The following is a 27,725-nucleotide window of genomic DNA, read 5'->3' as shown; positions in this document are numbered from 1 at the left end:
ACTCGAGTTCGTGAGTTCGCCTAATGTGAGCGCGTGACTGTCTCACCGCGGAGGTGGGTGTACATCAACTTCGAGCGGAACACAGCGTAAAGTTCAAAGAGACCTTCGCATACACGCGGCAAGTCCGCCAACAGTTTCAGCGTCTATCGATTTAGACGTGCTCGGCTACGTTTCTACCCTCGCAAATTACGCGTCTTTACTTTTGGTGGCCTGACATCACGTCCGGGTTTTCAGATTACGCACGGATACCGGTGCATTTACCGATCTTGCGCGATTACACGTTCTATTTGGCTGCCTCGTTCGAGCAGCGAGACGCGTCGCTGTTAGAAATAGAATCACGTTAGATGGTAAGACCATCTGATCGACTAGAATCTTTCTTTCTTAGGCGATTCGACGATTACTTACTTCGCGATCGCGTCGTTTGCGATAACATCGGATTAACCTCGAAGGAAACGGAAACATCGAGCGAGGAGTAAAAAGACAGGGAAGAAACTGTACTTACGCGGCTTGCGCGAACGGAGCACGATGCGTGGCGGGCAGCAACGCGACCGTGGCCGCGAGGAGGGCGAAGCTCCAGGAGGCGGCGTGGAAGGACATCGTATTATCCGTGGAACAAGACGGGATGTCCACGTTCCAGGAGAAGCACGGCGCGTTGCCGTTCACGATGACGACGAGGACAACGACAAGGACGTCGACGAGGACGTCAGCGGATGTCCTGAGGCGTTGTTACCTGGCGCGTTGACCCGGCGCCTCTCTGCGTGCCGTCCGCGTCTCACCCTCCCTCCTTCCTCCTCCTCCCACCCTACCTCCCACCCACCCGCCCCGCCCTCCTACCTCCGTCTTGCTCTCTCCGTCCGCTTTTCGCTCTCTCCGTTTTCCTCGTACTTTTTCCTCTTTATTCACGGTTCAGCCTGGTCTGCTTAGTAAAGTCAGCTACTACTTGAATTTCACCCAGATGTCTTGGCTTCACTGACACTCGCGTTAGACGTTTCCTCGGAAACACTGTGTATCGCAGCTCGAAATCCAATCACCTCACACGATCTCTTGCTCGCGACCGAGCCTCGAGAGACCGGTGCTCCTCGAGCTCTCGCGCGGAGAGTAGTAGTCTCTCTCCTCTTTGTCACTCGCCACTAGATCACAACGAGATCTTTCCTTTCCTACTTTCTCCAACGTATATAACAACTTTCCTCTCTCTTTTTCTTTCCCTCGATCTGTATCGTTCTCTTTTCGTTTCGAAGCTTCGCAGACTACGTGCGATTATCGTGTACCCGTGTCACACCAGCGTTCGTTATCTTTGTGGCTCACTGATTTAACGCATACATAGTCCCCGGGTCGATTTCCACGATATTATTAACACGCCTTCTATTTCCAACCCTGCGACGCAGGTTTCACGAGCACGATGCTTTCCTCTGTTCACTAAATCGCGCGATGCTCCGGCGCGAGCTTTCCTTCCAAACGCACTGCTTTTTACTTCCGCGAGCGTTCTCTCCTTTGACGGCTGACACCTTCTGGTTCAATTTTGTCGGCGAGACGAGACGAGCCTCTCGTTCCTCCGTTTTCGTTCACCTGGGGAAAAAGGACGAGGACCAACGTTATCTGGGGAACAGGGAACGATCAAGGGGCTTGTGTGGTGGAGGAGGGAGATAGCGGCGAGATCCTCTTCGAAGAGAACCCTCTCTTCCGTTCTTTTCGTCCTACAAGCACGGAGCCGCCTGATCGTAGAAGATGTCCTGCCGCAGGCTCCGCTTCCTAGGGATCCTTCCTTCCACGATGGACATTCTTCTCTCTTCTCCACTCTCCTCGCTCTCGTTCGCTCTCGCACTCTCGCTCGCTCGCTCGCTCTCGCACTCTCTCTCGCTCTTCTCACGGGGACACTCGGTCAGCACCCGCGCTACACCGCTACGCGCTCGGGAGTGGCGGCTCTCGCGTCTAGCCCGGCCGTACCAGCGCGCAAGCGCTCTTCCTTCCTCTCTTCCTGCCTGCTTCCCTGCCTATCTCTGCCTGACTGCCTGTTTCGCCTGCCTGCTTGCTTTGCCTACCTGCTTTGCCTGTCAGCCTGCCTTACCTGCCTGCCTGCTTGTTCCCCTGCTTACCTTGCCTTGCTCTTTCGTCCCTGATTAGTCCTCCCGTATCTGGCTGCTTCGAAACCACCAAGGATGCTTTTCACCTCTGTCGACTACTTTCCTGACTGTCTATTTCACTTCAAGCTTCTTTCCTGCGAGCGTATTTTCCTCTTGTTGGAATTTACCCGTGGTTTTCTTTGATTCGCTGTTTCAAGGCTTCGTAATGGACGACAACGAGAATAATTCTTTATTTCCTTTCGTTTCCTTTCGTCCCCCTCGATTCGTGTTCTTTCTTTCCTCGGTTGTCGAGAATCGGACGTTTAGCCCGCGGTCTTGAACTACTGACTCGATTCTATACAGTTTCGCTCGCTTTCGAGATTCGTGGAATGTTTTAGTTATACCGGTTCCTACGCGATAAATGTTTACTTTGTCGTTCTTTTTCCAGGGCATGGAAAATTTTGATTCTTTCGGTACAAACCGAAATTATCCGCTCTCATAAATTAGTCGTCCCTTTTGCGTCTGGCCAGATCAAGACACTTACCGATTATTCTTTCTTGTAATTTCCTATTTCACCTGAATTTATGGATTCTTAACCACTTGTGTCAACGATATGGAAGGATAAGAAACATTCTTCTTCCAATTGTATCTAAAATTTACGTCTATTATATATACCAGCATTTGAGAATCTTTCGTTCCAACAAAGGAAGTTGTTCCGTGTTTAATTTTGAACTTTGCATATCTGCCGGTTGCCTGTACAGAGAACGTGGCTGGCCGAGGTTCATTCAGCGCGTGTATCGCTAAACACCGGTTTACGTCACAAAGACGAAATACACAGGCCGACAAAAGGGAAAGAACGTATGTACATATGCACGTGCATACGTTCGCGTAAGAAAATCCGCGCCTCTCTTGCGTGCTGGCTAGTGAAGCAGAGTAATTGGAATCGTCGCAGGCCGACCAGATGCACATTCTTTCCGACCGCGTGATTCTGAATCGAAAGCACTCTTTTTCCTTCTTTCTATGCTTGCGGGACAAACATTGAATACGCAGTGCAAACGCGCGTCTGCGCGTGCACACCTGCGTACTCAAACCGACCACGCAAACCGTCAGGTATCCCGTTCGAAACCTTTCGATGCAATTGCTCGTGAAAGCCCGTCTTTGTGGATGCCCGATTCGTCGAAAGCTTTTTCCTCTTTTTCAATTTTTCTTCCTCTATCTTTTTCCCCATTTTTTATTTTATTTCCTATATCGAGATATACGCACAATGTGCGTTCTTCGTGGCATTTCTTTATCGATGGTCTCTGACCCTGTCTCGATTATCGAATAGCGCCGAGTTGCTAAATTTTGTTTGTTCCCCCAATCGAAGGTTTAAAAGCGCAGCTTTTTTTCGAATATATTTTTCGATTTCAAAAGGATATCGTTGGTGTAGCTCTGGTTTTGTTCCTTGCGTACAATAGAATGGCGAGGATAAAACGAGGGAGTATACGGGGCAAGTTTTATTGGCCTCTTTCTACCGCAGAGCGTGCTACTGCTGAAAACGGGATGCGACACACGATGCTGCCTTAAGATTTCGTATAGGAATCTCTGAATACACCGCGAACGCGTGGCCTGTAACGTAGTCTGAATTTTAGGGTGATGTTAGTACGGCATTGGTTTTCGATGTCTCGTGCCCGGTATACACAGTTCATAAAAATGTAGAAATAAGGGCGCGGAAATCTTGTCGCGACGAAACACGTGACTTTCGAAATCTAAAGAGTTACGATCGATTTCTTCCTACAAGATTAATTCATCGTTTTCGTCGTCTTCCATTTACTTTTTTATTCTCAAGTTATATCAATTTTGTAACCACAATAAACAAAAATTTGAATAAAACGAGAGATTCGTTTTCGACGTTACATGTTCCAAAAAAAAAAAAAAAAAAGGAAAAAAGTGAAAAAACAAAGATTCTCCGCATATTAAATTATTCGATCCATCAAAATTGTATTTTATTTTCCATTACATCGTGTCACGGAGCGTAAGGTAGCATCAAATGAGTCGTCTACTATGGCCATGAAAGTAAACGAACCACCACCAAGCGTAGTTAGCAATCTATCAGGTTAAGCACATCTATATGTATGTAGGAGCCTCGACAGAGAGCGTTCGAGCTTTGAGGGACACTTTTCCGTGCTTGCCATTGATTACAAAGGAGGATGCCAGCATACACGATAACGACATACACGATGTGGACACCGAAACAAGAATTTCAGTTGCGATTTTAACAGGAAGGGTGCTTGGTATCGGTAGTGTTCGCGAATTAACCGAGCGCAAGGTTTCGCCCGGTGCATTCGCACGGCTGAATGTGCAGGAAGTGAGCCGCGAATGAGAGAGAGGTCAGAGGGCGAGCGTTGGTTGTCCGAACGAGGACAGAGACAGAGGGGAACAGAGTCGATATTACGGTTCTCGAACTATTGCTCGCGCAAAAGTTCGTTCGACGGTTTAACGGTGGCATTTCGCGGTAACTCGAGAACCCATTGTCGAATCTTCGTTGCATATCGACGGGATCGATCCCTGCCGCGATCCTCGAAACTGGAATACCTTTTCAAGGGCTCTTCCTCTATCCTTCTTTGTATTCGTCTCTCTGTTTCCATCGGTCTGGTTACCTCTTTCTGTTACTTTCGCGCGTTTAATGAATTCGGTCAGTGAAACTTTGGCGAACCGTTGGTCAATTTTTACTCGAAAGCCGGTATTGTTACGAACACATAGACAAAACTGACGAAATATCATGCGAAGCACCACACGTGTTGCGTTACAAATATTGCGTTTGACACGCGTGTAATCGAGTTTTCCATTCGATCGAATCACGCCGGGAGCAAGCGGTCATTTCGAAACCGATACCGTGGGATGTTCCGGTGAAACGAATCGGTCAAGAGGTTGATCAACGGGTTGAATAGAGAACGAGAGAATATTCGAAAGTATCTTTGGGTGGTCTCGAACGATCGTCGACCTTCTCCGGTGTATATTGGCCACGGCGAGTTATTACGAGTCGGCGGCGATTTTATTTCGCATGGATGCGAGTTCGCGGATCTGAAAAGCTTCTATCACGAGTCGCTTGAACCGCTTAATACGTACAAAGAATATTTTTCCCCTGCATCAGCCGCCTCTCTTGCTCACATTTCTGTACGTCATCGATATGGTCGGTCGTTGTCTGCTCCGAGTCACTCGGTTAGCCACGCTATTTTGATATTTTCTAAGAAGCGCTCGGTCTAATTTCAGCCACCTGATTCAACGTTCTTTCCCACCCCTTTCGCTAGCCGCCGTCTCACTGCCACCGTTTGCCGTTCACTGAAGTCTACTTTAATTTCCTTCAACGTTTTGTTTCTCTTTCATAAACGCGGATTATAGCAGGGGAAACGCTTTTGTATCTCGTCGTGCTCGCGTCTCGGTACATATTTACCCGTGGCGGGTCGACTCGGAATATAATTGCGATCGTCGTGAAGGAGAAGCTTTGGCAGAAACTTGGAGCGTGTAAGGGTAGAGAAGAAAAAGATGAAGGAGGGTACGGATGTTGGGAGGGTAGAGAGGCAAACGACGAGGAAAAGAAGAAGGAAGAAAAGGAGCTTGCAGAGCGGCAGTCGAATTTCCGGGGATGAAAATAATCCTCGAGTGTCCCGGCGGGGTCTCGGTAAATTCCTCGATTCATCGAATTCGTAGGACTCGCCTTCCTCACCCCCGTCCGATCGGATCTTTCTTTCGTGGCAGCTTCGTTTCCGGGTGTACATTTAAAACTCGATAGAATTGAGGAAAAAAGAAAAGAAGGAGGAGGAAAAAGAAGTAGAAGAAAGGGAAGAAGAGAGAGATTTCGTTCGACGTTGGTTAAGATTCTTCCTCTATTTGATCTCACGAGTAGAGAGAAGGGGATGGAAGGAAGCGGAAAAAGGACGAAACGGCGCGGTTCTCTGCACGGAAGGATTCCGACCAGCGTCTGTCGTCGAACGATAGAAAAATATTTGAGGACGGCGTCGAGAGGACGCGGCTCGATAAATTTCTTTATTCCAGCAGTTTGGAAAATTGGATTTTATTCGAAATAAAGATCCGCTCCGGTGCTTATCGGGGCCGGACGGATAGAAACGGTATCGAAATGTAAAGCTCCAGAGACACGCGATCGATCACCCCTCTTCCCCGCGCTCTACATTCTCATTCGGACACGTTTGACAGGAGCGTCTGCTCCTGTCGGCCGACAGGCCACGTCCACCACGTTATTTCCTTCTTAACGCGTCCACGGGGATGCCAGCTAATTAAAAGGTAGAACAGCAGCCTCTATCCGCGTTAATAACCGTATCTAGCGTGTACGTCGCGCAACCTCCAGCGCGTTCCATTTAAAATTGAACCTGTACAGCGAACCTCACGGACCAACTGTGTCGAGGCTTAACGCGACGCGTGTTCCTCGCGAACACGTGTATACGAAATATTCCTTCTTTTCCTTTTTTCTTTTCTTTACGATCTTCACGCGCAGCGTGTATACACACGTGTCTATATATGCGTGTCTCTGTTTAAAGGTATAGAAAGCGTGGTCGAGAAGATGCTCGTTAACTGCGGAAAATTGATTTGATGGGAGAAAATTACCGAAAGAAAGCCAGAATCGAGCGTGGACGCGCGGTTGTTTTAATTAAGGACGCGGCGTTTCGTGGCGAGACGCCTCATTGTGGAGTCATTCGACGCGATCGTACTGCTGTAGGCGGGCCGAGCTGATACTGTCTTCGTCGTTGACCTCGTTGTCTCGGCCGATTACCTTAATCGCAGACAAAAATTATGGACAAAGATTTCTAATTAGCGGTGCGCACTGCGCGACGTCGTTCCTTTTGTCGACCAGTGCTCGTAACAAGCGGGACGGAATGAAACACGGAGTATCAAATATAAAATACCGCCTCTAATTAAGAGACTAACGTTTAATTAAAAGAAGAGAGGCTGCTGCGTCTTAGACGATCGTGCATCTCGAGTAAATTGGAGGTAGTCACGACGAGTCGTGAAACTCGTACACGTTCTTTGTTCGCGTACAACATTGACGTTACCATCGCGATTCTAAAGTTAATCGGCTTTTAAGCCATTCCAGTGGATTTATCTTTTTACATATTTTTCACCAATTTGTTTTCCGACATAACGTTCTATTCGATCATCAGGAGGATTCCGCCGCGATCAAAGGCACCTCTTTAATCAGTCTCCGATTCTCCTTCTGCCAGAAACGCGTAGCTCGTCAAAAGAAATATCTGAAAGGTCCATAAACTTGGCACAGGGCAGTTCTTCCGAGACACTCCCATCGACGTTCTCGAAAGGGTTTCAACCGTCGAGTCTGACCAATCGACACGCGGCACCCCAGCTTCGATAGCGTTTCCATGTAGAGTCAGGCTTGGAGCGCGATCCCTTGTTCGTCAGATTTTCGTCAATCGCCAATAGCCGCGCTACCTGACGAATAATCCACCGAGAGCTTTCCATTTGCTCACCCGCCCGCATCCGTAACACGCGTCTCTGTCCACATTCGTGTACGCACACGTGCACGAACGCCAGCGTCCGGATCTGGACCAACGTATATTGTACTTATACTTGTTTAAATATATTTCTATTACACGCTCACTCACGCGTTGTTCTAGCGGATAACCTCAACAACCTCAACGGTTCAAGCTGCTTATAGAGCAACTAAAATTTTTTTGTTAGTGTTAGTGCTTAGTGCTTAGTGCTTAGTACTTAGTGTTAGCGTTAGTGTTAGTGCTTAGTGCTTAGTGCTTAGTGCCTAGTGCTTAGTGTTAGTGCTTAGTGCTTAGTGCTTAGTGCTTAGTGCTTAGTGCTTAGTGCTTAGTGCTTAGTGCTTAGTGCTTAGTGCTTAGTGCTTAGTGCTTAGTGCTTAGTGCTTAGTGCTTAGTGCTTAGTGCTTAGTGCTTAGTGCTTAGTGCTTAGTGCTTAGTGCTTAGTGCTTAGTGCTTAGTGCTTAGTGCTTAGTGCTTAGTGCTTAGTGTTAGTGTTAGTACTTAGTACCTAGTGCTTTAGTACTTTAGTGCGTCAGTGCTTTAGTGCTTCAGTACTTATCACTCTAGTACTTTAGTGCTCAGTACTTTAGTACTTTGGTACTTTGGTACTAAAGTACTTATTACTTATCACTTATTACTTAGTACTAAGTACTAAGTAGTAGTAAGTAAGTAGTATTACTAAGTACTAAGCACTAAGCACTAAGAAAAGCCTAAAGATCAGGGCAAAATTATTTTCGATCTAGAAACGATCGTCGAGTTGACGTGTTCGTCAATACGGACGTGTATATTGGACGTGTCATTGTACTTGAGGTGGCGGGTGCACGAAAGCGCGGAACATGTTCTTTCCTCGAACCTTCGTCTTACACTCGCACTCGTGAATTCCGCTTCGGCATTCATCACAAAGCGACACGTGCAAGTACTACTTTCACGCCCTTTCTGTCTTTTCCTCTACCGGTTTGTTTGTTTCTCTATTTGCCTGTCTGCTTCTCCGATTTCCACCCCTGTCTTTCGTATCTACGTTGTCGAGCTGAGATTTCCACGCGTCACCAGCAAACGCGTGTAATTTTGCGAGTTATAAACGCGTCGAGTTTGTCTTTCAGCGTTTTACGGTGAATCTACGCGCTTTGCTTCCTTTCGTTTTACCTACTTGTGTTTCCTACGGTTTCGTTTTTATCGATTATTTAATTGTAATCGACTATGATTTATGTCGGTAGAGTATGGCTAAGGTGAATGCTTCGCACGATGTATTTCTTGGATATTTTCATAGTAGAGGATAAGGGAACTGACGCAAGCGTCGGTTTACGTTGTCTGTGCATACTCGAAAACAGAATAATTTTGCTTACTCTCGATACGTATCTCCTGACCGGTGCATTTGTCTTCTAACAATGTTATTTATACATACGGAGTGTGATTTCATTCGCGATCTGGAACAACTCGCGACATTACGACTGGATCTATCTTTTCGTACTTGTACACGTGTAAAAAGTACGTGTTTCGATGTAATCGTATCGCGGGTTGTTATACCGAGAAACGTTTCAAGGCACATTAAGCAGTGTTCGATATTTATCTCTGTTTCGTGTTAATATCAACGAAACGTCACGTTCGCTCATTTTGGTTACGATAATATTCATATGTCCGTGCATTTGCCGGTGGCATAAATTAAACTTTCGTCACACGTCCAAAATTGTCACGAGGTTAACGACAGAACCGAAATAAATTGCCACATATTAAGAGCATTTGCCTCTAGCCCTGGCCTTAGGGTATCGAGGATAGAGAGAAAAAGGGAGAGAAAGCGCGCGCGCGAGAGAGAGAGAGAATCCCTCGTAAGTAGCATAGGTCAGTGGTCAGGCTCACGCGTTATTTTCATCCCCCCTAATGGCCCAGCTGGGGTACAGTTGTTTCGATTATAACCACGTCGTTCCAACCGTCACTCTGAAACACAAACACAACCTCGGAATTCTCACGAAATAATTAATTCGTGGCCAGAATGTTTCGTTTACTTTTATCTTTCATATCGTCCGCTAGTTTCTCAGAACTCGAAACGTTGGCTTATTTGGGGCATAATCTATACTTTCGTTTGAAAAATACGATGACGAAATAAATAGCATGCTGAGGATATCTTTGGTCTCCTAGACCACATATTTTGTTCAAAGAGAATTAACACGCTTTACGATCGTTTTTAAATTTTACAATACTATTGATTTTATATTCATTATCGTTGCTTTGAAATATTCATGCAAAAATTTGTTACCAGCGTAGGCCACCCTTTGAAAAATTCAGTAACGTAAATAACTCGATGAAAATAGAAAGTGAAATTGGAGTTACAGGAACAATGAAACGTGTTAGCAGAACATTGCGCCTATAATAGCATTTACATACGAATTAATTAAGTTCAAGTATATTAAATTTCCCATGGTTTAATAGTACGTTCACGTAACTATAAAATGTCACATTATACAAAATGAAATGCATGGAATTTCATTGGAAAATAAAACTACGTGGCACATTTGTAGCCGCTGTAAATGTTTCTTAATAATTATCTCCCTCATTCTCGCCCTAGAAAGTGAAATACCCCCGAAGCAAAAAACAACGCCTCTCGTATTTCTTGCCACGATTGCTCCTCCTTCAACCTGAGCCCCTTAAATCACCGAACACCATCCGGCACACCGCGTACACACGTTCGTCCCAAATCATCCGTGCGCCTCCCAAACAAACCGAATTACTAAATCAAATTAACGCGACCGATCGAACGTATCAGTAAACCCTCTGGATTTGGCCAACCGTCCTTCTCTCCCTGCAAACCCCAGCCTCGAGATCTACGATCCAGCCTATCGTCCAAGCAAACCGCTCCTTTCGTATTAGCGACGTTTTGGCGAATGTGCGTGACCGGGCGTGAACGGTACGTACATATGCACGCAGAATTCCTGGCCCTGGTCGAATTTCTCTGATGACGTTATCATTATAGCCGGTAGCGTGGCAGTTATTAACGGAGCGGCAGCCGACGCGGAGGAACGACGCGGACGGGGGGCGCTTGCGCGAGAGATCAAAACCAGCGGGTTCTCTGTCGCCTGGGATGATGGCTCGTGGCCCGTCTATTGATCTTGGCCAACGTTGCGCGCCGGAACGAGGCGCGCTCTCTCCTCGTCGCCGTACACGCCAGCGTTGCTCGCCTCGTCCCGCCTCGGATCGACTCCGCTCGCTGCTCTCTACGGACCACACCGGCCCGAAATGATACACCGACCACGGAGACTAAGTTGAATTGCCCGTACGCGGAAGTCTTCTCGCTGGACGATGCGTTCTTCGCTAATATACTCCTCTTGCAGCTTGATTATAGCACGTTCCGAAGAATAGGAATCAGAGCACACAAATACGTACACCATGTCGACCATAAGTACACATTGAGATATCTATGGATATTTGGCATAAATTCGCCGCTATACATTGCTTTCTTCAATTTTCATTCTCTCGTTATTTTATTAGAAATCAGTTGTTTCACTCGAAACACGTGTGTCCTATAACGTATAATATGAAGCAAAGTGAAACTTTGTTAGAGTTTTCCAGTAAATCTAACCGGTAGATGTCGTGATACTTAAAGCCGGCAGTGTATATGGATTCTCACGAGTATACGTATTTCGGTCTGCAGATATTTCATTCTTCGCAACACACATCCATCGTAATGGTGGCCTGATGCTTCATCATCCCCTTGGGTTTGCTTCCTTTCTTTCCGCTTCGTTTTGTTCTGAGTGCTTTAAGAAAGATGCGAGCTTAAGAGAAGCAAAGAAGGACTTAGTTGTTTTATTGTTAGTACAATAGATTGAAGTGTATTTTCGAACGAGATTAAGTCTTTGAGTTTTTCATGGGATTGATACCATTCCTCCTGTATCATACTGCTATTTTTTTTTTTTTTTAGAGTGAGGGTTGGGTCGATTACACAGAGGCGTGGATTGTTGGTATTTGCATGGGATTTTTTCGGCTCGAGCGGTGGTTTGGTTTGGGGTTTATTGTAGGCTAGCGTTTGACACCGAGTATTTTTGGTTCGTTAAGCAGTTTTTCTACACTCGTAACTGCGGTTGGGTAAGGCGTCGAGTTTGTAAGGATGATTACCGTGATTTGCGGCGCCGTCTGTTTCTTGTATAACATCCTCTCTGTCGTTTTCTTTGGAACTGTCGTAGTTGAATCTAAATTTATTTTTGCTCATTTGTATAATCTTTAAGATGGTGGCCCTCGCTCGTCGCTAAAAACATATGTAACAAAACATCTTGTCCAATTATCTTTTTTCATACATCTGGTAGCACTCATAATTCTTCGATACACTTTGTATTATTTACTTGGTTTCTGCCACAAAAGCCAAGTAAAGATTCCTTACTTTTGTTAACACATACAGTTTCTTATTGGAGTAATAAAAATTGTTTTGATTGTATTATCGATTAGAAATTGTGCGTGTATTAAATTTAAATTATTCAAGAAATGTGCATCGACTATCCATGTTGCTTGAATAATTATGAGCGGTGGTGGTATACATATTCTCTAACTTGATCTCTACTATTCTGGACTCTAAGCCTCTTATTGGCAAGACCTTTGGTAGACTCACGATGAAATGCATTTCTTTTCTTTTCCTTTTCTTTCATCTATCTTACTTTTCTTACCTTCTTTCAATTAACAGCACCACAAGGATTTTACAGTTAAGGAAATCTTCGTGATAAATTTTCGTTGAAACGAATATCGTCGAATTTCAATTCGCATCGGAACGATCAGAGTTCCTTATCGATTATCGATTTCCCCAATTTTCGGCTATCGTGCTTTGCTTATCGATGCCGATAGTTGAAATCGAAACGCGATCGCTTCGATGTTTTGTCCCTTCTCGTTTCGTCCGAAATTCCGAATCCACAGCAAACTTTGAAACGTATCTGTCATTTTGACTCGGATCTGGGTTCGGTATCGTCCCACCGATAGCTAGATCGTTCATGTACAATTGCTATCCTTCGTTTCATGGTCCCTAACTTGACTTCGTAATATCACGCGACACGGTTCACCGGCGTTTCGAGGCGTCTCTGGTTCTCCAGGAATCCGTGTTCCTCATAAATAAGATTGTCCAATTTAACTCCGCGAAGGCACCGGAATAATCGTGAATCACTAATTAAAGCGCTTTATTGAAACCGTAGAAATAATTCAACGTCGAGTGTCTAACATCAAGAATGGTTTCAATTAAATTTATTCTCCATTCGTTCTATTTAACAAAAATTCAACAAAAACCGTATTTTTACATTTTACGCTGCGTTTCTCGCATTTGTCTTTTATTTTACATCTTCGCACCGTGTTATTTCATCTGTGTTTCTTTTCGCTTCTGTGCTCCTTTGTCTCGATTTATTTACGTTCCACTTTATTCTCCGATATTTATTATCCTCTATATTTATTCTATATTCCTTTCTTTCTATTTACCAAACGTTCTGCCGCCAGAAATTTTTCAAGTTTTTCAATCGATACTCGCCAGTTTATGACTCCCTGACGCTTATGAGCCGTGAAATGAGTAATACGTTGGAGAAACGCGAACATATAATAAATTTTCAGGGCCGTATAGAAAAGGAGCGCGATATTTCGCGGGACGCGCGACGTAGCGTTTCCTTTTTGCGATTTCCTAATCCACGCGGTTTCATTTGTTTCAGCCGACGCGGTTCGTGATTATTTCCCGCGATAAATTGTTATTACAGCCACCATGCACGAGGGTTGCTCGCTCGAAAGACGGTGGTTGCTGTCTACTCGAGGAAGAGAAGTTCGGCTGTGTTCGCGTTTTCCTGGATAGCAAAATCCTTGTAATGACCGGAAGTCTTATCGTTTACCGCGAACACGAGGTTGGATAAAATCGGTGGCAGTCAGACGTAGTCGAGATCCTATCTAGATCCTACCTGTATAGGTGCAGACCCTGTCGTCGTTCTATTATCCATTATGCAAACAACCGATAAATGAGTAGATAACGCATTCGTATTCCTTCTACAACATATTTGGAAGGATGAATTTTTCAGAATAAATGCGTTTGTTAAGTATATTGACCTGAAAATTGCGAGAAATCAATATTGTTGAGAAATATAAATAATTGTCACAAGATAGGCGCGGAAATCGTAGTAGGACGATAATCTATGAAATTCAGAAGAATAACAAAAATTTCTTTGGTTCAAAAAACATAGTCTCTCTCTTTCTCTCTATTTTCAAGCGAGCTATTGGAATTTTCTCTCACAACTATGACGTTAAATAACAGCGTTTAATGATAAAAGCCGAGCGAAAGAAATTGCAAATGACAATATGTTAATCGAGTAATTCATTACCGCTGTATTTATCTTTCACTTCCTTCGTTAAAATCGAAAATAATTTACTTTGTCGCAATTTCGAACGACTTTTTCTGCTTAATCCTCGGCACACGCTCTCCTGGGATGATTGTTTAAGTATTAAACAGTTACAGAGAGATTAAATGAATCCTCCTAGTGGGAAGCTTACGGACTTGTGTTTTATGCAGTATTTATTGCTGGCAACTACCATCAGTATTTACTACAGTCATGGGACTACTTAAGAATTAATGCCACCTTAAGAAGGATAGAGAAATTAGAATGCACCATCGAGTCGCTAATTCACCTTGATGTCTGAAATTTGCAACTCGGTTACTTTGCGTACAATCGTTGGCAACTCCTTCATTTTTAAAGGGACAGCGAGCGAATAAGGCGGCAACGTGATTCTTCTTTCTTTCTTGGTCCCTTCCTGTTCGTATACCTTTGAAAGAAAAACGAATAAACGCGGAATAGAAAGAGGGGACGTTGTATAGGATGAAAAATTCAGCCGCGACAAACTCCGCATTAAACTAACGCCACCGTTGCTAGTATTCTTCTCCGTAAACCAACAGCATCTCGAAGCTTCTTTCCAAATTATCTCACTTAAAAAAGACACTTTACGATAATAACGCTCGTGTTACGTTCCACGCTTTAAACAACGAATAAAGTCCGCCGCCTCCTTCCCTTCCCTCGTTGAAACTCGTACATTACGACGATAATGTAACGTAACGCGTGTATGTCCAAAAAAAGCAGTAAAAAAGAAGAAAAAGAAAGACAGGAAAAGTAGGAAGAAAAACAAACGAGAAAAAAAAAGGAGAAGAAAACAGTGTTTACACCGCTTTATTCTTTCCTGACTGGCATTTAATGGCCGCACAGGCGCCAGGTTACATCCTAATTTGCCGGGCGCGCTAAACTCGCGGCAGAGAAAACGCGGAAAACTGGCTGGCGTTTTATCGGAGGAAAGACGAGTATCCGGCTACATCTACATGCTAAGGAAAGCCTCTGGACGCGCCTAGAGCGGAAGTATTCAGCACAGAGAATGCAACAGGCAACGACAAGGCCTGGTCGAGCGAGTATATAGCTATATAGCGGTCGGTCGGACGGTCGGCCGATCGGCACCTGGCTCGAATCGCAGCGATGATTTTCCAGCCTCCTAGCCCATCCCCTTTTCGTTTGCTTTTCTTTCCCCAGGGCGTGGCGCTCAACAGGCTTGGCATCCAGCCAACTTTCTGCTTTTCTCTCCTTCCCCTCTCCTTCCTTTTCTCTGTGTTCTTTCTTTCACTCTGTCCGTCTTCCTCTCCTTCCGTTTTCCTTCTTCCGAGTCGGTACAACAACGGGGCGGAAAAAAGGATGAAAGAGCTAAGGGTGCATCAACACTATCATCGACCATCTTCTGCGTAAATGTATGTACGTATATATACACGTGCCTATACAGGGTGACCAAACAGTCGAAAACGTAGGACAAAGGTTTTGCGTATAAGGCTTCGCGTTGAAGAAAGACGATTTGAAGAATCTACTCGGTACACGTGTACTCTGTTTCCACGCGACGAATCTCTGTTAAAGATGTTTTATTAAATAAGAGGTATATTTTACGGATAACAGGTTTGTCGAAGAATTAAAGGTTTCTATTTTCTATTTTCTGTTTCTATTTTCGAAGAATTAAGAGATACAAATAGTATACTACAGGGGTTGTATAACTTAAGAGACACAATTGTGTGCAATATCGTGTTTGATATTTTGAATAGTTTTTATTTAAAAAATTTTTTAAATTCGTTTTAAAAAGCGATACATATTTATTTATAAAATCATCCAAATGAAACACAACAAAAAAGCTAGACTTAGATAATAGACGTAGATAATAAATAATAAGCAATGATAAGAAACAAATAAAAAAAAAAAATACAGAAATAGAAGTGTATTAAATTGAAACTTGAAATAAGTATACGCGTGCCGAATAGATTTCCGAAACGCTTTTTCTCGACAACCAAGTCTCACATACAAAAATAATTATTTTACGTTTTCCATCCATCTTTTCACGAAGAATCACCCCTACCTTAGCTGTATCACCAGTTACCAGGCACCCTGTATATAGCAAGCACTATATCACGTTACATACGCGTTAGGTATACGTTACATGGACACGAACAGAGCCGGATTGTTGTTGCTGTTGCATCTCGTGGATCTATTGCCGGACTCTAACTCGCATCGGATACATCCGGACGTATTTATGCTCGCGTTTATAGTGCGGCTGCTCGAAGGCCGCTCGAAAGCCGCACGGCCACTAACTAACTTCCTGTTATTTGCACGGTTTACCCTCGACCGGAATTGACCTCGAGTCGCGGCGTCGAATGCGATTAAAGTTAGCGCGGCGCGCACCCTAAATACCAGAGGGTGGCCGAGAAAATTTCGTTCGACAGGCCAGGGAAATGTGTTACTCGTGTTCTCAACGAGGATCGAGGAACAGCGATTGTTTCTTTTCGCTGATGGTAACGAGATACGTTTACCGAGGTTATCTTACAAATTGCAAGTAGCCGGTATTAACGACTACAATAGAAGTTATCGGGAAATCGGTCTCGCGACTCCGAGGTCTCGCCTCTCGAGTTTCACAACTCCAAGCTTACTGGTATTGCGTTTCAGTACTCGTTGATATTGGATACCTGATTTAAGCATCTTTAATGGTGGTTTTCATGATTTTGAAACATCAGATATCAGCCACATTGAGTTGCTTCGATTTAGTTCGCAATACAGGATCGTACAATTGGCTATATACATATGACCGATAGAGAATCATCGATCACAGCTTATTATTGTATGAAATTTATTATATCTTCCGAAGCCGTGAAAACGTATCACGAGGAAAATTATAAGTTATTAGAAGTGAGTAAAATTAGAGGAGTTAATTTATAAATTCATTAATTATACAGCTACAAGGACGATACTTGTAAGAATTGAGAAACATCTGATTCAATTCAAATTCTCAAAATCTTGACAAAATACTGCCGCAATTTTTAGCTCGCCATATGTATGTATAACAGGACTCGTTTAAATTCCAATGAATTGGGAGCTTGCATTGTAATTTTTGCGATACAGACAGCGATTTTGTTCCAGGAATACTCTTAAGTTCCTGGACAAGAAAAACGAATAAATCTACATAATCAGAACAGACTAGAAAGACACAATTATTTCTCGCCTATTCTCGTTATAACTATCGTTCTTGTCAATCGCTTTGGTAGTGCGCTACACTAAGCTCGTTATGCTAATATTCGTGAAGCAATTTTTATCTATATCATATAGCGATTTTCTTCTAGGAATATTTCTAAGCTCCTGGACAAGGACACACGATAAATCTAGCGAGAACGAACAAAAAAGTCACGATATTTCTCGTCCAATCTGGCTATATCTATTCATTGTTTTCGCCAATAGCTTTATGTTATACTAAGCTCGAGGCGCTGACAATGAGTTAGCGAGGCGCGGCGAAGCTAGGTCGTTCGAATTTAGGTGAAATTCTATTGGAATTTAAGCGAATACCAGTGAACCAAGTTTCATTAGCAGCGAACTTTCATTTAAACTACTATTTGAGTACGTGTATCGTTTAAGTATAGGATTAGTATTTACATTAATACAAGAGTCGACTGTTGTAATCCTAATATCGTCGGTTTCGATTATCTCTAGCTATAACTCGTTTAATAGAGTTAGTGTTATCACGGAACCAACAGTTTTGGCTAAAACCATTCGAGACTCGAGGGATCGAGCAGGATCGCCACAAACTCAATCCACTCCGTTGGTATAATTTTAAACTCGAGAAGTTAGATTCGAACGATTTTAGTCCGAAAGGATCCCTAAAGCGACGTCACAAATATTCAATGAGAACGAAAATCTTGAACAGTCTCGAAGGACTCGAGTCTTGAAAATTTCACTCACGATAGAGTTGCAACGGTCTCTAACTTGTGGGTCGTTCGATGTCTAGAGTAATTCTAGTGGAGTAAGGTCCGGTTAACGTCATCTTGGGATCAATGGGTTTCCCTGAAGTCATCTTAAGGTTATAGAGCTTGATTAGAGTCCGCTAAGATTTGCAGGATCTCGGTTATCGTAAGTTCGACTTTACAGACTTAATCGGTGCAGTCTCGTGCAATTTATTCTTTGCCTCTTCTTCTCACGTGAATTTGGTTTAGTTTAGTTTCTCGAATTATTTCGATTAGGTTTGGCTTTCTTTCTTTTGCATTTAGAATCACGTTGCACGTTGGAATTGAATCGCGGTGTAACTTTATCTGTACTTTGAGGGAGACTGCAAGGCACTATCGTGCCGTATCCTATTGAGATTTCCTAACGCTGAGCCTCAGGTTAGGGTTCACGATTTAACGATTATCTCAGCAAGAACTTCGTCGCCTAAATCAATGCTAGGTAATTCCAATCTTAATATTAGAATAAAACGATGTTCCTTTGTTGTCCATCTTATATTCTAATAATATTACAATAATAATTCTTTCGGATATAATATTTAACTCTATGGATATCTAAATATCGGTATTTCTAAAAGAGTAGTAAACCTGTCCTCTAAACCTATCGGTGCTGAGTATCTGTTGTGCTAAAAAGTGTTCTTTTTATCATTTACTAACGACAAATGTACGTAGTTTCTTTTGGTTTTGTGGAGAGGACAATAATGCACCGAAACAAACAAAAGGCTAATTTATACTTAGCAATGTCCAGCATGAAAACTGTCTTTTTCATTTATAAAATGTTCTTTGGTAAACTTACAAATTTTCAAGTCCATATGGCCCGTACTTGTATTTATTTTTTTCTTTACTCTCTCTTTCTACTCGAATGATATTTATTTTATCGCAAATGCTTGTCATAAACGTCCTTTTGAACAAGCGTAACCATTGATACTTGCAGCAGGAATTTTCTTCGAGAAAAGGTAACACTTTCCTCGTTACCGTTGGGAATCTGGTTTCTATTCGGAGTTGTAACGCGTGCTTCTGCAAGGGGTTGTGGGATTCACGAAACGTCCAGTCGCAATTGGCGCCAGCTTATCGGTCGTCTTATCGCGATTCCTTATCGACAAGTGCTCGCTCGACAGGTAGCGTGCTTCTTGCCGCGCCACTTCAAAGTCCTCCTCGATGTAACTATCGGAAATGGATACTTGCAATTCTCTAGACAATCGAGATTTTGCTCGATTATCGCGTATAATTCATTCCCCCGGCTCTTGGATAAGCGAGAGGGGATGGAGTTCGACAGGAGAAGGAAGTTGATAACAGGAAATTGAAAACCAGATAGCAATTTCCGACCTTTTTCTCAAAGCTCAATTAAGAAATCTAGCTTGCAGCAGGGAAAAACGCTTGCTAACGAGCTCTACGATGCTGAACTCATGGAAAATAATTGCAAGGTGGAAAGTTTAACTCGTGGCCGTTCAGATGGTTTACTCTTCTACTTTTATTCGGCAATCCAAACTGTGCAGATTATTGAGTAGATGTTAGCGCAAACGATTAGATATCCGATAAAGTATTTCGAATATTTGAAAGTAATTTTCGCGTTACCGCGCGTGTTTCAGAATATTTAACGAATGAAGTTGAAGTAGAGTTTCGATATATTTAACAGTACGAAAATACACTTAGAAGCAGCGGTGGACGTAAAGTTTGATCGACACATCGCCTGTATCAGTTATAATAAATACCAGTTATCTTGTTTAGCTGTTAATCATAATGAAATTAATTTTTTAGAGTAACAGTCTTATCCCTATCTATGAGATTATTTTAGTCAAATACAAAAGCATGGGATGGTTTGTACGAATCGATAGTGTAATAATGATCATGACGTTATTCATGTTTATAAATACGTCGAGTAGCTTTGTAAACTGAAAACTTACAGCCAGTACACGTGTATCGGATAGGCCTTCAAAATTGTTTTTCTCGCAAATGCAGTTCGATATCATATCCAAAAACGTTATTCTACGCTTTCGATTCAGATTTATACGAGGAATCATTGCTTCGCTTGTTAAGATGTTCTGTATATCATAGCAATGTATACCTATGCAGCGCTTTCAGTAGTATAACCGTGCATAAGTAAGACGTAGTATCCCCAGTCGTTGATTTCTCTATCGTAACGTTTGAAATATCGATATTCTTGCGTTTTACCTTGGAAGTTCTTTAACCGTATTGAATTCACGAATGGGAAAATATAAAAATGTATCTTCTTTCGATAACGCAACAACAAAATAAAAACGCATCTCGTTTACCACCTGTGCGATAAATATTTAATCCTAAGAATTAACTCTTACCTCGAAAAACCGTCGTACGATTGCAACTTCTCCTTTAGATTTACTACCCCGGTACGAATCACATACGTTGTTCAACACGGAAGTAGCGCAAAGCGCGAGAAGTACGGCACGGATGGTGCAAGGACTCACCCGAGAAGCTGCGAAAAGGAACGTAGCGCCGTTCAGAGAAGTCGGAGAAATGGATTGCTCGAAAAAGTATCGAAGGTGGTTAGTGATAGATCGCGGAGGACCGGCGAGAAGGGTAGGGCATGAGTGCTGGGGTGGCTTCAGAAAACGCGGAAACTCGTTAGAAGGATTTCACGCCGGAACGAGGCCGCGCGCGACGGCGCAAAGTATCGAGCTATCGATTTCACGGCTCGGCGGCTCGTCCGATAAGGTAACCCACCCCCTTGTCCCGCATCTACCTTTCGTTTCGCGTCCCTCTTACCCCCTTTCCTCCTTCTCTTCTGTCCCCCCTCTCCAGCATTTCGTCTTCAACCATTCGACCTTCGTTTGCTCGAACGATCTTAACCGTTTCAGCGATCGCTAAGCGAACTGAACTGGTCGATCAGCAACCGGCGGCGTTCGAGAGTCTCTGATACAGACTAAAAGAAGTTTGGCAAGAGGGTTGCTAAAATTTATTGTTGAAATCTGACCTTAATAGACCAGTGTAGCAACATGCATAATTAATGTATCGAAAATTCATGAAATGCGCTCTGTGTGTGGTACGTAATCGTTCGAAGTGATAGAAGGAGGAAAGGACGAGAGAGAGAGAGAGAGAGGTAATTGCGGGTATTAAATGGAAAGTATTGGTAAGTGATCATTATTAGAGGTAAGTTGCGCGAGAGTGGAGAGAAGGAAGCCGTTGGTCGAACGATAATTAAATAGAGAGAAATGCGATAACGAATGCTGGATCGATCGATCGATCGAACGGAGACAATTACTCAGACCGATCGAGCCCGGTCTTTCAGTTTAAGGATCTTCTTTTTGCTTCTTTTTCTTCTATCGTTCGATACCGTAGACGACCGGGTAGATCTACTTTTAGCTGCAGCCGACAGCGATTCGACGATGCTTATCGCGTGATATCCGTGCACGAAACTCGTCAAAACGTATTCGTGTTGCTCGTGTCGCGACGCTTTGCACAGAGGGCTAGAGAGAGCGTTTTAAGCTTCTTACCTGTCGCGAAGTTAGCTTCCACGAAAATGCCATCGGATTACCTTGCGGCCGTGTACGTACACGAACAACCGCCCCGCGTATTGTAACCGGCAGGCAACTAAATTCTGTACGGTGAAATTCCGCCTCCGCGGGACACGTTACATTCTATACCTTCAATGGGATTTAATCAAGGTATTAGCGCGTTACGTCGTCTTGCGTATTTCGCTTGGGACAGAGCTGACAGGGATGGAATCATTCGCGTATATCTTTCGATACACGTATAAATTGTCCTATATATATGTTATAGATTGTTACTGTTCGATAGGGAGGGTCGAATTTAGCTGTCCCGTTATTCGTTGTTACGTTAATCGTACGATCGTGACGTTGCGCACGATATTTCAGAGACGTTTCGGTTTATATAAATTCAGTATGTAAATCGAACGCTGTGTTTGATCGTTCATCGAAATCGCGATATTTCGTGATCGTTTTGTTCGTCCATCATGTTCTCTTTCTCTTTCTTTCCTCTTTTAATTTAATACTCAGGCAATTGTACGATTTAACCTGATACCGCGATAAAATGTGCGCTACTCATGGCGGCCGGGGAAAAAGGGGGTTCAGCAATTTCTCATCGCGACGGGAAAAAAAGGCCGACTTGCTCGAATAATAATCGCACGCTTGAATTTATTTTATTTATCTTTATTGCTACGGTCGGAACGAGGCGGCAATAAAAACTATCCGGTTCGCGCGAGTTCATCGTTCACCTCGGTCTATGTGATATCAAAACATCCATGTAACTACCTTTTGTTATTGCGAAGACTTGCCTCGTTCCAAATAAAAGCTACCGTATATTTGTTTTTTTTTTTTTTGTTTTTTCGAGCTCGCGAACTGTCAAAAACCTGAATTACACACGGTGTTTCCCAGCGAGTGTATAAAACTTCGAGAGGTTGTTTAGGAGGTAATTTGGCGTAAAAAATATTATACGAATGTAGACCTTATCCTTGATTGGCTGTTGTAAACGAAAATTCTACCGCTGCTACGATAAAATTGCAAAGCTGACGCAAGGAGAATATTAAGAGACCGTGGCAAGACACGAGAACGTGAAGTGATATTTCAACTTCAATTAATTCATCTGCTGTCTGTTCGATTATTTTCTAAGTATTATTTCGTATCGAAATTGTAACTCGATAGGATCGAGTGAGAGTAAGAAAAAATTAAACCATTGAAATTCGTAAGAACTAAGGACGGTATCGGTATTATGACAATAGTTTATATAGAATGATTCGAAAATATCTCGTAAAGTATTTTAAATTTGTTTAAAGATTGTAGAAATAGTGTTCTAATGATGTTTCAATTTCGTGACAGGTACATAGGTGCTAAGTTAGTTACTATACTAGTTTTGTAAGTCTAATCGTTGAAAAAATTAAAAAACCGATTTTTTATACGATATTGATACATTAAGAAATTTACTAAGAAGTTGACATAGTTCAAACTCAACATATACAATAGGTATAAGAGTTTTATTAAAGTTAATGAACGTTCTTTTAAACGGAAGAGTACATTGTATACATAGTTGGGGATTCGAAAAGACATATCTAAACTCGATTCAAAAGTAAAAAACAAAATTCAATCTCCTTTACCTATCAGAGATAGGTTGCTCGTTTAGAATTAATATTTTAGTTCCGTGAAATATTGCAAGTTTAAAATAGTGAATACACCTTGTATTATTATGAACTGAATCATTACCCTAATTATTATCTTTTATACGCAGGCACATATGTATAATTCCCTGCACTATTATGGACTGTATCATTACCCTAATTATTTTTTATACATAAAATATCCTCGCGAACTGAAACTTAAGAAGAAATTCCCTTCTGTAAGACCTCGAAAAGTTAAATTCCTCTTCTTTCTATACATTTTTTCCTATCTTTTAAATCTGTTACATTATAAGATTCAAGAAGTTGTTGAAATTTATCGTTGAAAACCGTAGAAATCTATCAGCACCACGGATACCAAAACCTTTTTGAATAATTGAGATAACAGTATTGCACAAGTTACAAGTTCGCGGTACTAAGAAATTCACTTACTGGCAAGTTTGTTGATGAAATAAATAAAGTTTTAGGAGCAAATTTTACAAATTATAAGGGCTGCTGAATATTCTATTTGACTTTGAAATTGATCTGCAATTTAATTTCGAATCGTAAAATTGTACCAGAGAAGTATACAGGGTGGTTGGTAACTGGCGGTACAAGCGGAAAGGAGATGATTCTACGCGAAAAAAGAAGTCGAAAATATAGAATAAAAATTTTTCGTTCGAGGCTTTGTTTTCGAGAAAATCCACTTTGAATTTTCGCTCGGTACGCGTGCACTTTATCGCGTCTCGTTATAACGGATCTCATTGTAGATCGTTGTCTCGATGGAAAAATGAAAAAAAAATTAAAAAAAATATTTATTTCTTCTTCTTTTTTCTTACTTCTTATTTCGCTTAGAATCACCTCCTTTCCGCTTGTACCATCAGTTACCAACCACCCTGTATAACTTACGATATATAATTCGCCAATGATGTCAGTCGTAAATAATTGCTCGGAGATACCTAAAAATTTGTTTGTCAAATTTGCATAAATTTCGAGTAGTTTCAACGTGAATATAATCGCTGAGCGTCGAGTCCTGTTATCCCGTGCGGTGGTATGCGAAGAAGTAGCAACGGATTGACGAGCACGTGCACAGTGTACACACACGTAAGAAACGTACGCGCCTAACCGCTGCGTGGTGCAGTGCGACGTGGCATCGCGTGACTCTCATTTTCCATTTGACTTCTATCCGTCGCACGTACGTACTCAGTTACGTTATTTCATTGGCGTTCCTCGTCCCAAGCCGTTGGAGTTCTCTTGAACCCCGCGCGCCGCCCTTTCCGCTTTGGCACACCTCCCTCATGGTGTTGTGCATGCCACTTTCTTCTCTTTTTTTCTTCTGCCGTCGCGTTTGCTCGTACTCAACTTTTGGTTGTTGCTTGAAAAGAAAATGCCGCGACGCCAGAGTGTGCTACGAGAGACTCGTGGGGATTTGCTTAATTGTTGGTTAAAATCCTCCACCGACGACCAACACGTTTCGTACTACCGTATGCTACCGATGGCCCACAGCGGTTAAGTTAAGAAGCGAAGCTTTTATTACACTGAAAAAGATATTCGTAGACTGTAGGGTAGATTTCAAAGAAATAGAAAATTTTTAATATCAAATAGGATTTTTTGTTAATTAAATATTTACAATACCGTTCAGAAATATGCGGATATTTAATCATTTTGGACAGAATGTAATTTATTATTATTGGTTATAAAATGATGTGTAAGTAAGGTAGACGTATAAGAAAGATCAAAGTATCAAGAATTTTTTAATATTAATATCGTTTTTTGCTAACGAAATATTCACAGTATCGTTCAGAAATATCTGGATATTTCATTATTTTTTTACACGGCGTAGTTTATCGTCATTGATGATAAAATTATGTATAAGGTAGACGCAAAGGGAGATCAAGATACCAGGAATTTTTTTAATATTGCTATCATCCCTCGCTAATGAAATATTTGCATTACCGTTCGGAAATATGTCGATAGTTAATTATTCTTCAGAGAGTCGAACTTATTACTATCGATTATGAAATTACGGGTAAAACAATTGTTACAACATAGTATAGTGGAGTAGTAGAATAAAAGGTATATTAGATACAATAGGATATTATGACGTGGTAAAATTAATATTTAAGCGCCGATGTGTAATAGTAAAATTGGTATCCATGATTTCTGACATAAAATTGTTTCATCATTGGAATTATTTTATTACTTGAGTAGCTCTTTATCTTCAGATTATTTTATTTCTAAATTATAAATCAAATAAAGAAGATTTGTTTTAACTCGTAGAAAGATATGTAGTTGTCTTAAATTCAAATAACCATATTTATCAAACCATAGATTTTTTAATGGACGACTTGTATTTATAATCTGTTCGTTCAATAAAAGCCTAGTATTTCTTTTAATCGTTAATTTGTACATTTTGTTGAATTCGTACATTGTTACAAAGAAATCGATCACAGTATTCGGACACTTATACGTGAAAATATAATTGTTTCACTTGAAGCTGAATCGCTGGGGAAATATTTATTTTCCTTGAAACAGAAATTGTTAATCGCACGTTAATTAACACGTTACACCATTCTCGTTTGGAAAATCGCTGTTTTATTAGAAATGGGAGCGGTGTGGCATGGGTGTGTCACTAGGAACGTGTCGTAACGAAGCTATTACACTTTATGGCTTTTCTTCCGATTGTTTGCTCTCTTTTCTGCTGTGCAAGTAGAATCACGGGAAATCTGTGTTCAATATGACTGCTGGGGGATTATGATTGGTTTAATCGATTTGCCAGAGGTAAACTATACAAAGAAGAAGATCGGCATTTCTTTATGAAGTACCTGACGAAGAAATTAGTTATCCATGTAGGGCTAATTATTTCGAAAAATGACAACTAACATTTAACGATTGTAACAACGCGGCGTGTGTCTTGTGTTATCGACGATTGTTACTAAATTGCATGCAACGCGAATGAAATTCTCAAGTTTGCGTCTAATCAGCAGGTAATCAGCAGAACTTTCCCTGTGTCGACTCGGATAAGTTTTCCAGTTTAAGAGACTCCGAATCCAAGAAACTTTTCAGATTATCCAAGATACCATACCGGAATCGATCTAACTCTGTCTATGTAGTAGAACTCATTCTAAATTTACCGCCGGCGCAATTCTTCGATATTTTTACCTCTGAACTTTTAACAACAAACTATTTTTCTTGGACTGTACTTCGTAGGAAATTAAACTCCGACCGCTCGTTACCGCAATTTTTTAATCGGGAACCTATTAGTCTGATTCCACTTCGATATTCATAATTAAGTTTTGTTCTTCTTCTCTAAGGCAAATATTTCTCACGTATCCTGCCGGTTATCTAGCTTTTGATATAACAATCTCGGAGAATTTCAATCTTTGGACCAACGGGAAACTTTCGACCTCAATTCTATTCCAAAGCAATCTCCACGACATAGAAATATACATTTTCACTCATCCTCAATTTAAATATCCTGTGCTTTCTATGAACATTTTCAGATTGGTTTCAAATTCGACCGATATAACAGTCGTGACTCGTTACAGTGCCAATGAAAGTTCAAAATATTTTATACAACGTGCACAATATGGACAATCTTTTATGAAGAATGTTCAGATACTTTCGTCAGCCACTGTATTTATTTAACACATTTTACACAAACGATTTCCCATTTTCAGATACGTGCATCGTTCGTTTCTTTAACTTAACCAACTATCTGCTACAATTATTAAGTAGAACTACCTTCTGATTTCATGCGCTATGAAAAAATTCTGATACGCTAAGGGCACGAAAAAAGTTTCGGTACCACTGTACCAACTATTTACTACAGGGCGAGTTCGAATGCTGACAATCTACGGAGCAAGCACTATCGTCATTTACAAGCAAAATTGACGCATTTGCGGTAAAGGTGAGATTACGAACCTCAGACAGAACCGCGAAAATACTGGGAAAGATGTACGACACGAGTCGAATCGAAACGGCCTCGTCACGAGGAAAAGGTAGCGCCGCGGAGGATACTTAGGAGCAGGTTTACGGCACATACGTTGCATTATATAGGAGGACGCGGCGTACATGGCCGTGGAACGCGGCGACACTGCACTGCAGTAAAGTGCATCCTAAGCCTAGCGCATCTGTGACCACTCTCGGGGTCGCAGTGCCCGCTCCTGGTATTTATTATTCAGCCGGTGCAACGTGGCGCCGACCTGCGACTACTTTCCGCTGCTCCCGTCAACGAGCCACTCCGGGATTTTTCGATGGGACCGTCTGTTTTCCTACGTCTCTGCTGCGTTTTCCCTTCGTCGCGTCGCGATTCTGTATCACAACCGTGATACTCGTCGTTCACTTTTATGGCAATCGTGGCTCGCGTCCCCTCGTCTCGACTCTGAATCGGTTATCGAATCTCCTGCGATGTCGTTGAAATCGCAACGCTCGACACACACGTGAGGATTTTTCAACCAGATGAGATTTTCCTCACCTCGTGCGCTTGGATTTCCCTCGTTTTCCAAGCTACGTTTCAAAGTTTATTTTCCGTCCGATATTTTCTTGGGTTCTTGTGTCGCATAAGGTTATTTCATATGTATGACGGTTTTTTCTATATATATTTATATTCATATACGTTAAATGCAAATGTTAACCTGAAAGCGTGAAATCCGTTAAAATTTGATACGAATAGAGGAAAATAGCTTTATTAAAGATCTGTACCGGCAATGTTAGCTTTAAACAGTTATAATTTATTATTAATTTCATGTTATTCGTGATTTTAGAAACAATCAAATAAAAGATTTAATAGGCAATATTTTTATTTA

At 42.0% G+C, this 27,725-nt stretch overlaps 1 protein-coding gene and 1 long non-coding RNA gene across 15 annotated transcripts in view; one reads left to right on the top strand and one right to left on the bottom strand.

Annotated features, from left to right (window-relative positions):
- LOC126871982 (gamma-aminobutyric acid receptor subunit beta) overlaps positions 1-812 on the bottom strand; it is a 94,632-nt gene extending 93,820 nt beyond the window's left edge. For 5 of the 14 annotated variants that reach the window (XM_050631407.1, XM_050631460.1, XM_050631414.1 and 2 more), the window contains exon 1: positions 503-812. In XM_050631407.1, the coding sequence (XP_050487364.1) occupies positions 503-597 (95 nt within the window). In that variant the 5' untranslated portion in view covers positions 598-812. The remainder of the gene's footprint in view (positions 1-502) is intronic. The other 9 variants (XM_050631422.1, XM_050631432.1, XM_050631517.1 and 6 more) reach the window with 2 other exon arrangements.
- The window catches only part of LOC126872542 (uncharacterized), a 147,123-nt gene that overhangs the window by 98,197 nt on the left and 21,201 nt on the right, over positions 1-27,725 (top strand). The gene's annotated exons all lie outside the window — the stretch shown is intronic.

Source organism: Bombus huntii, chromosome 1 (assembly GCF_024542735.1).
Source record: "Bombus huntii isolate Logan2020A chromosome 1, iyBomHunt1.1, whole genome shotgun sequence".
Classification (NCBI taxonomy): Eukaryota; Metazoa; Arthropoda; class Insecta; order Hymenoptera; family Apidae; genus Bombus; species Bombus huntii.
The sequence above is the reverse complement of the archived record's forward strand: the minus strand, read 5'-3'. Positions and strand labels throughout refer to the sequence as shown.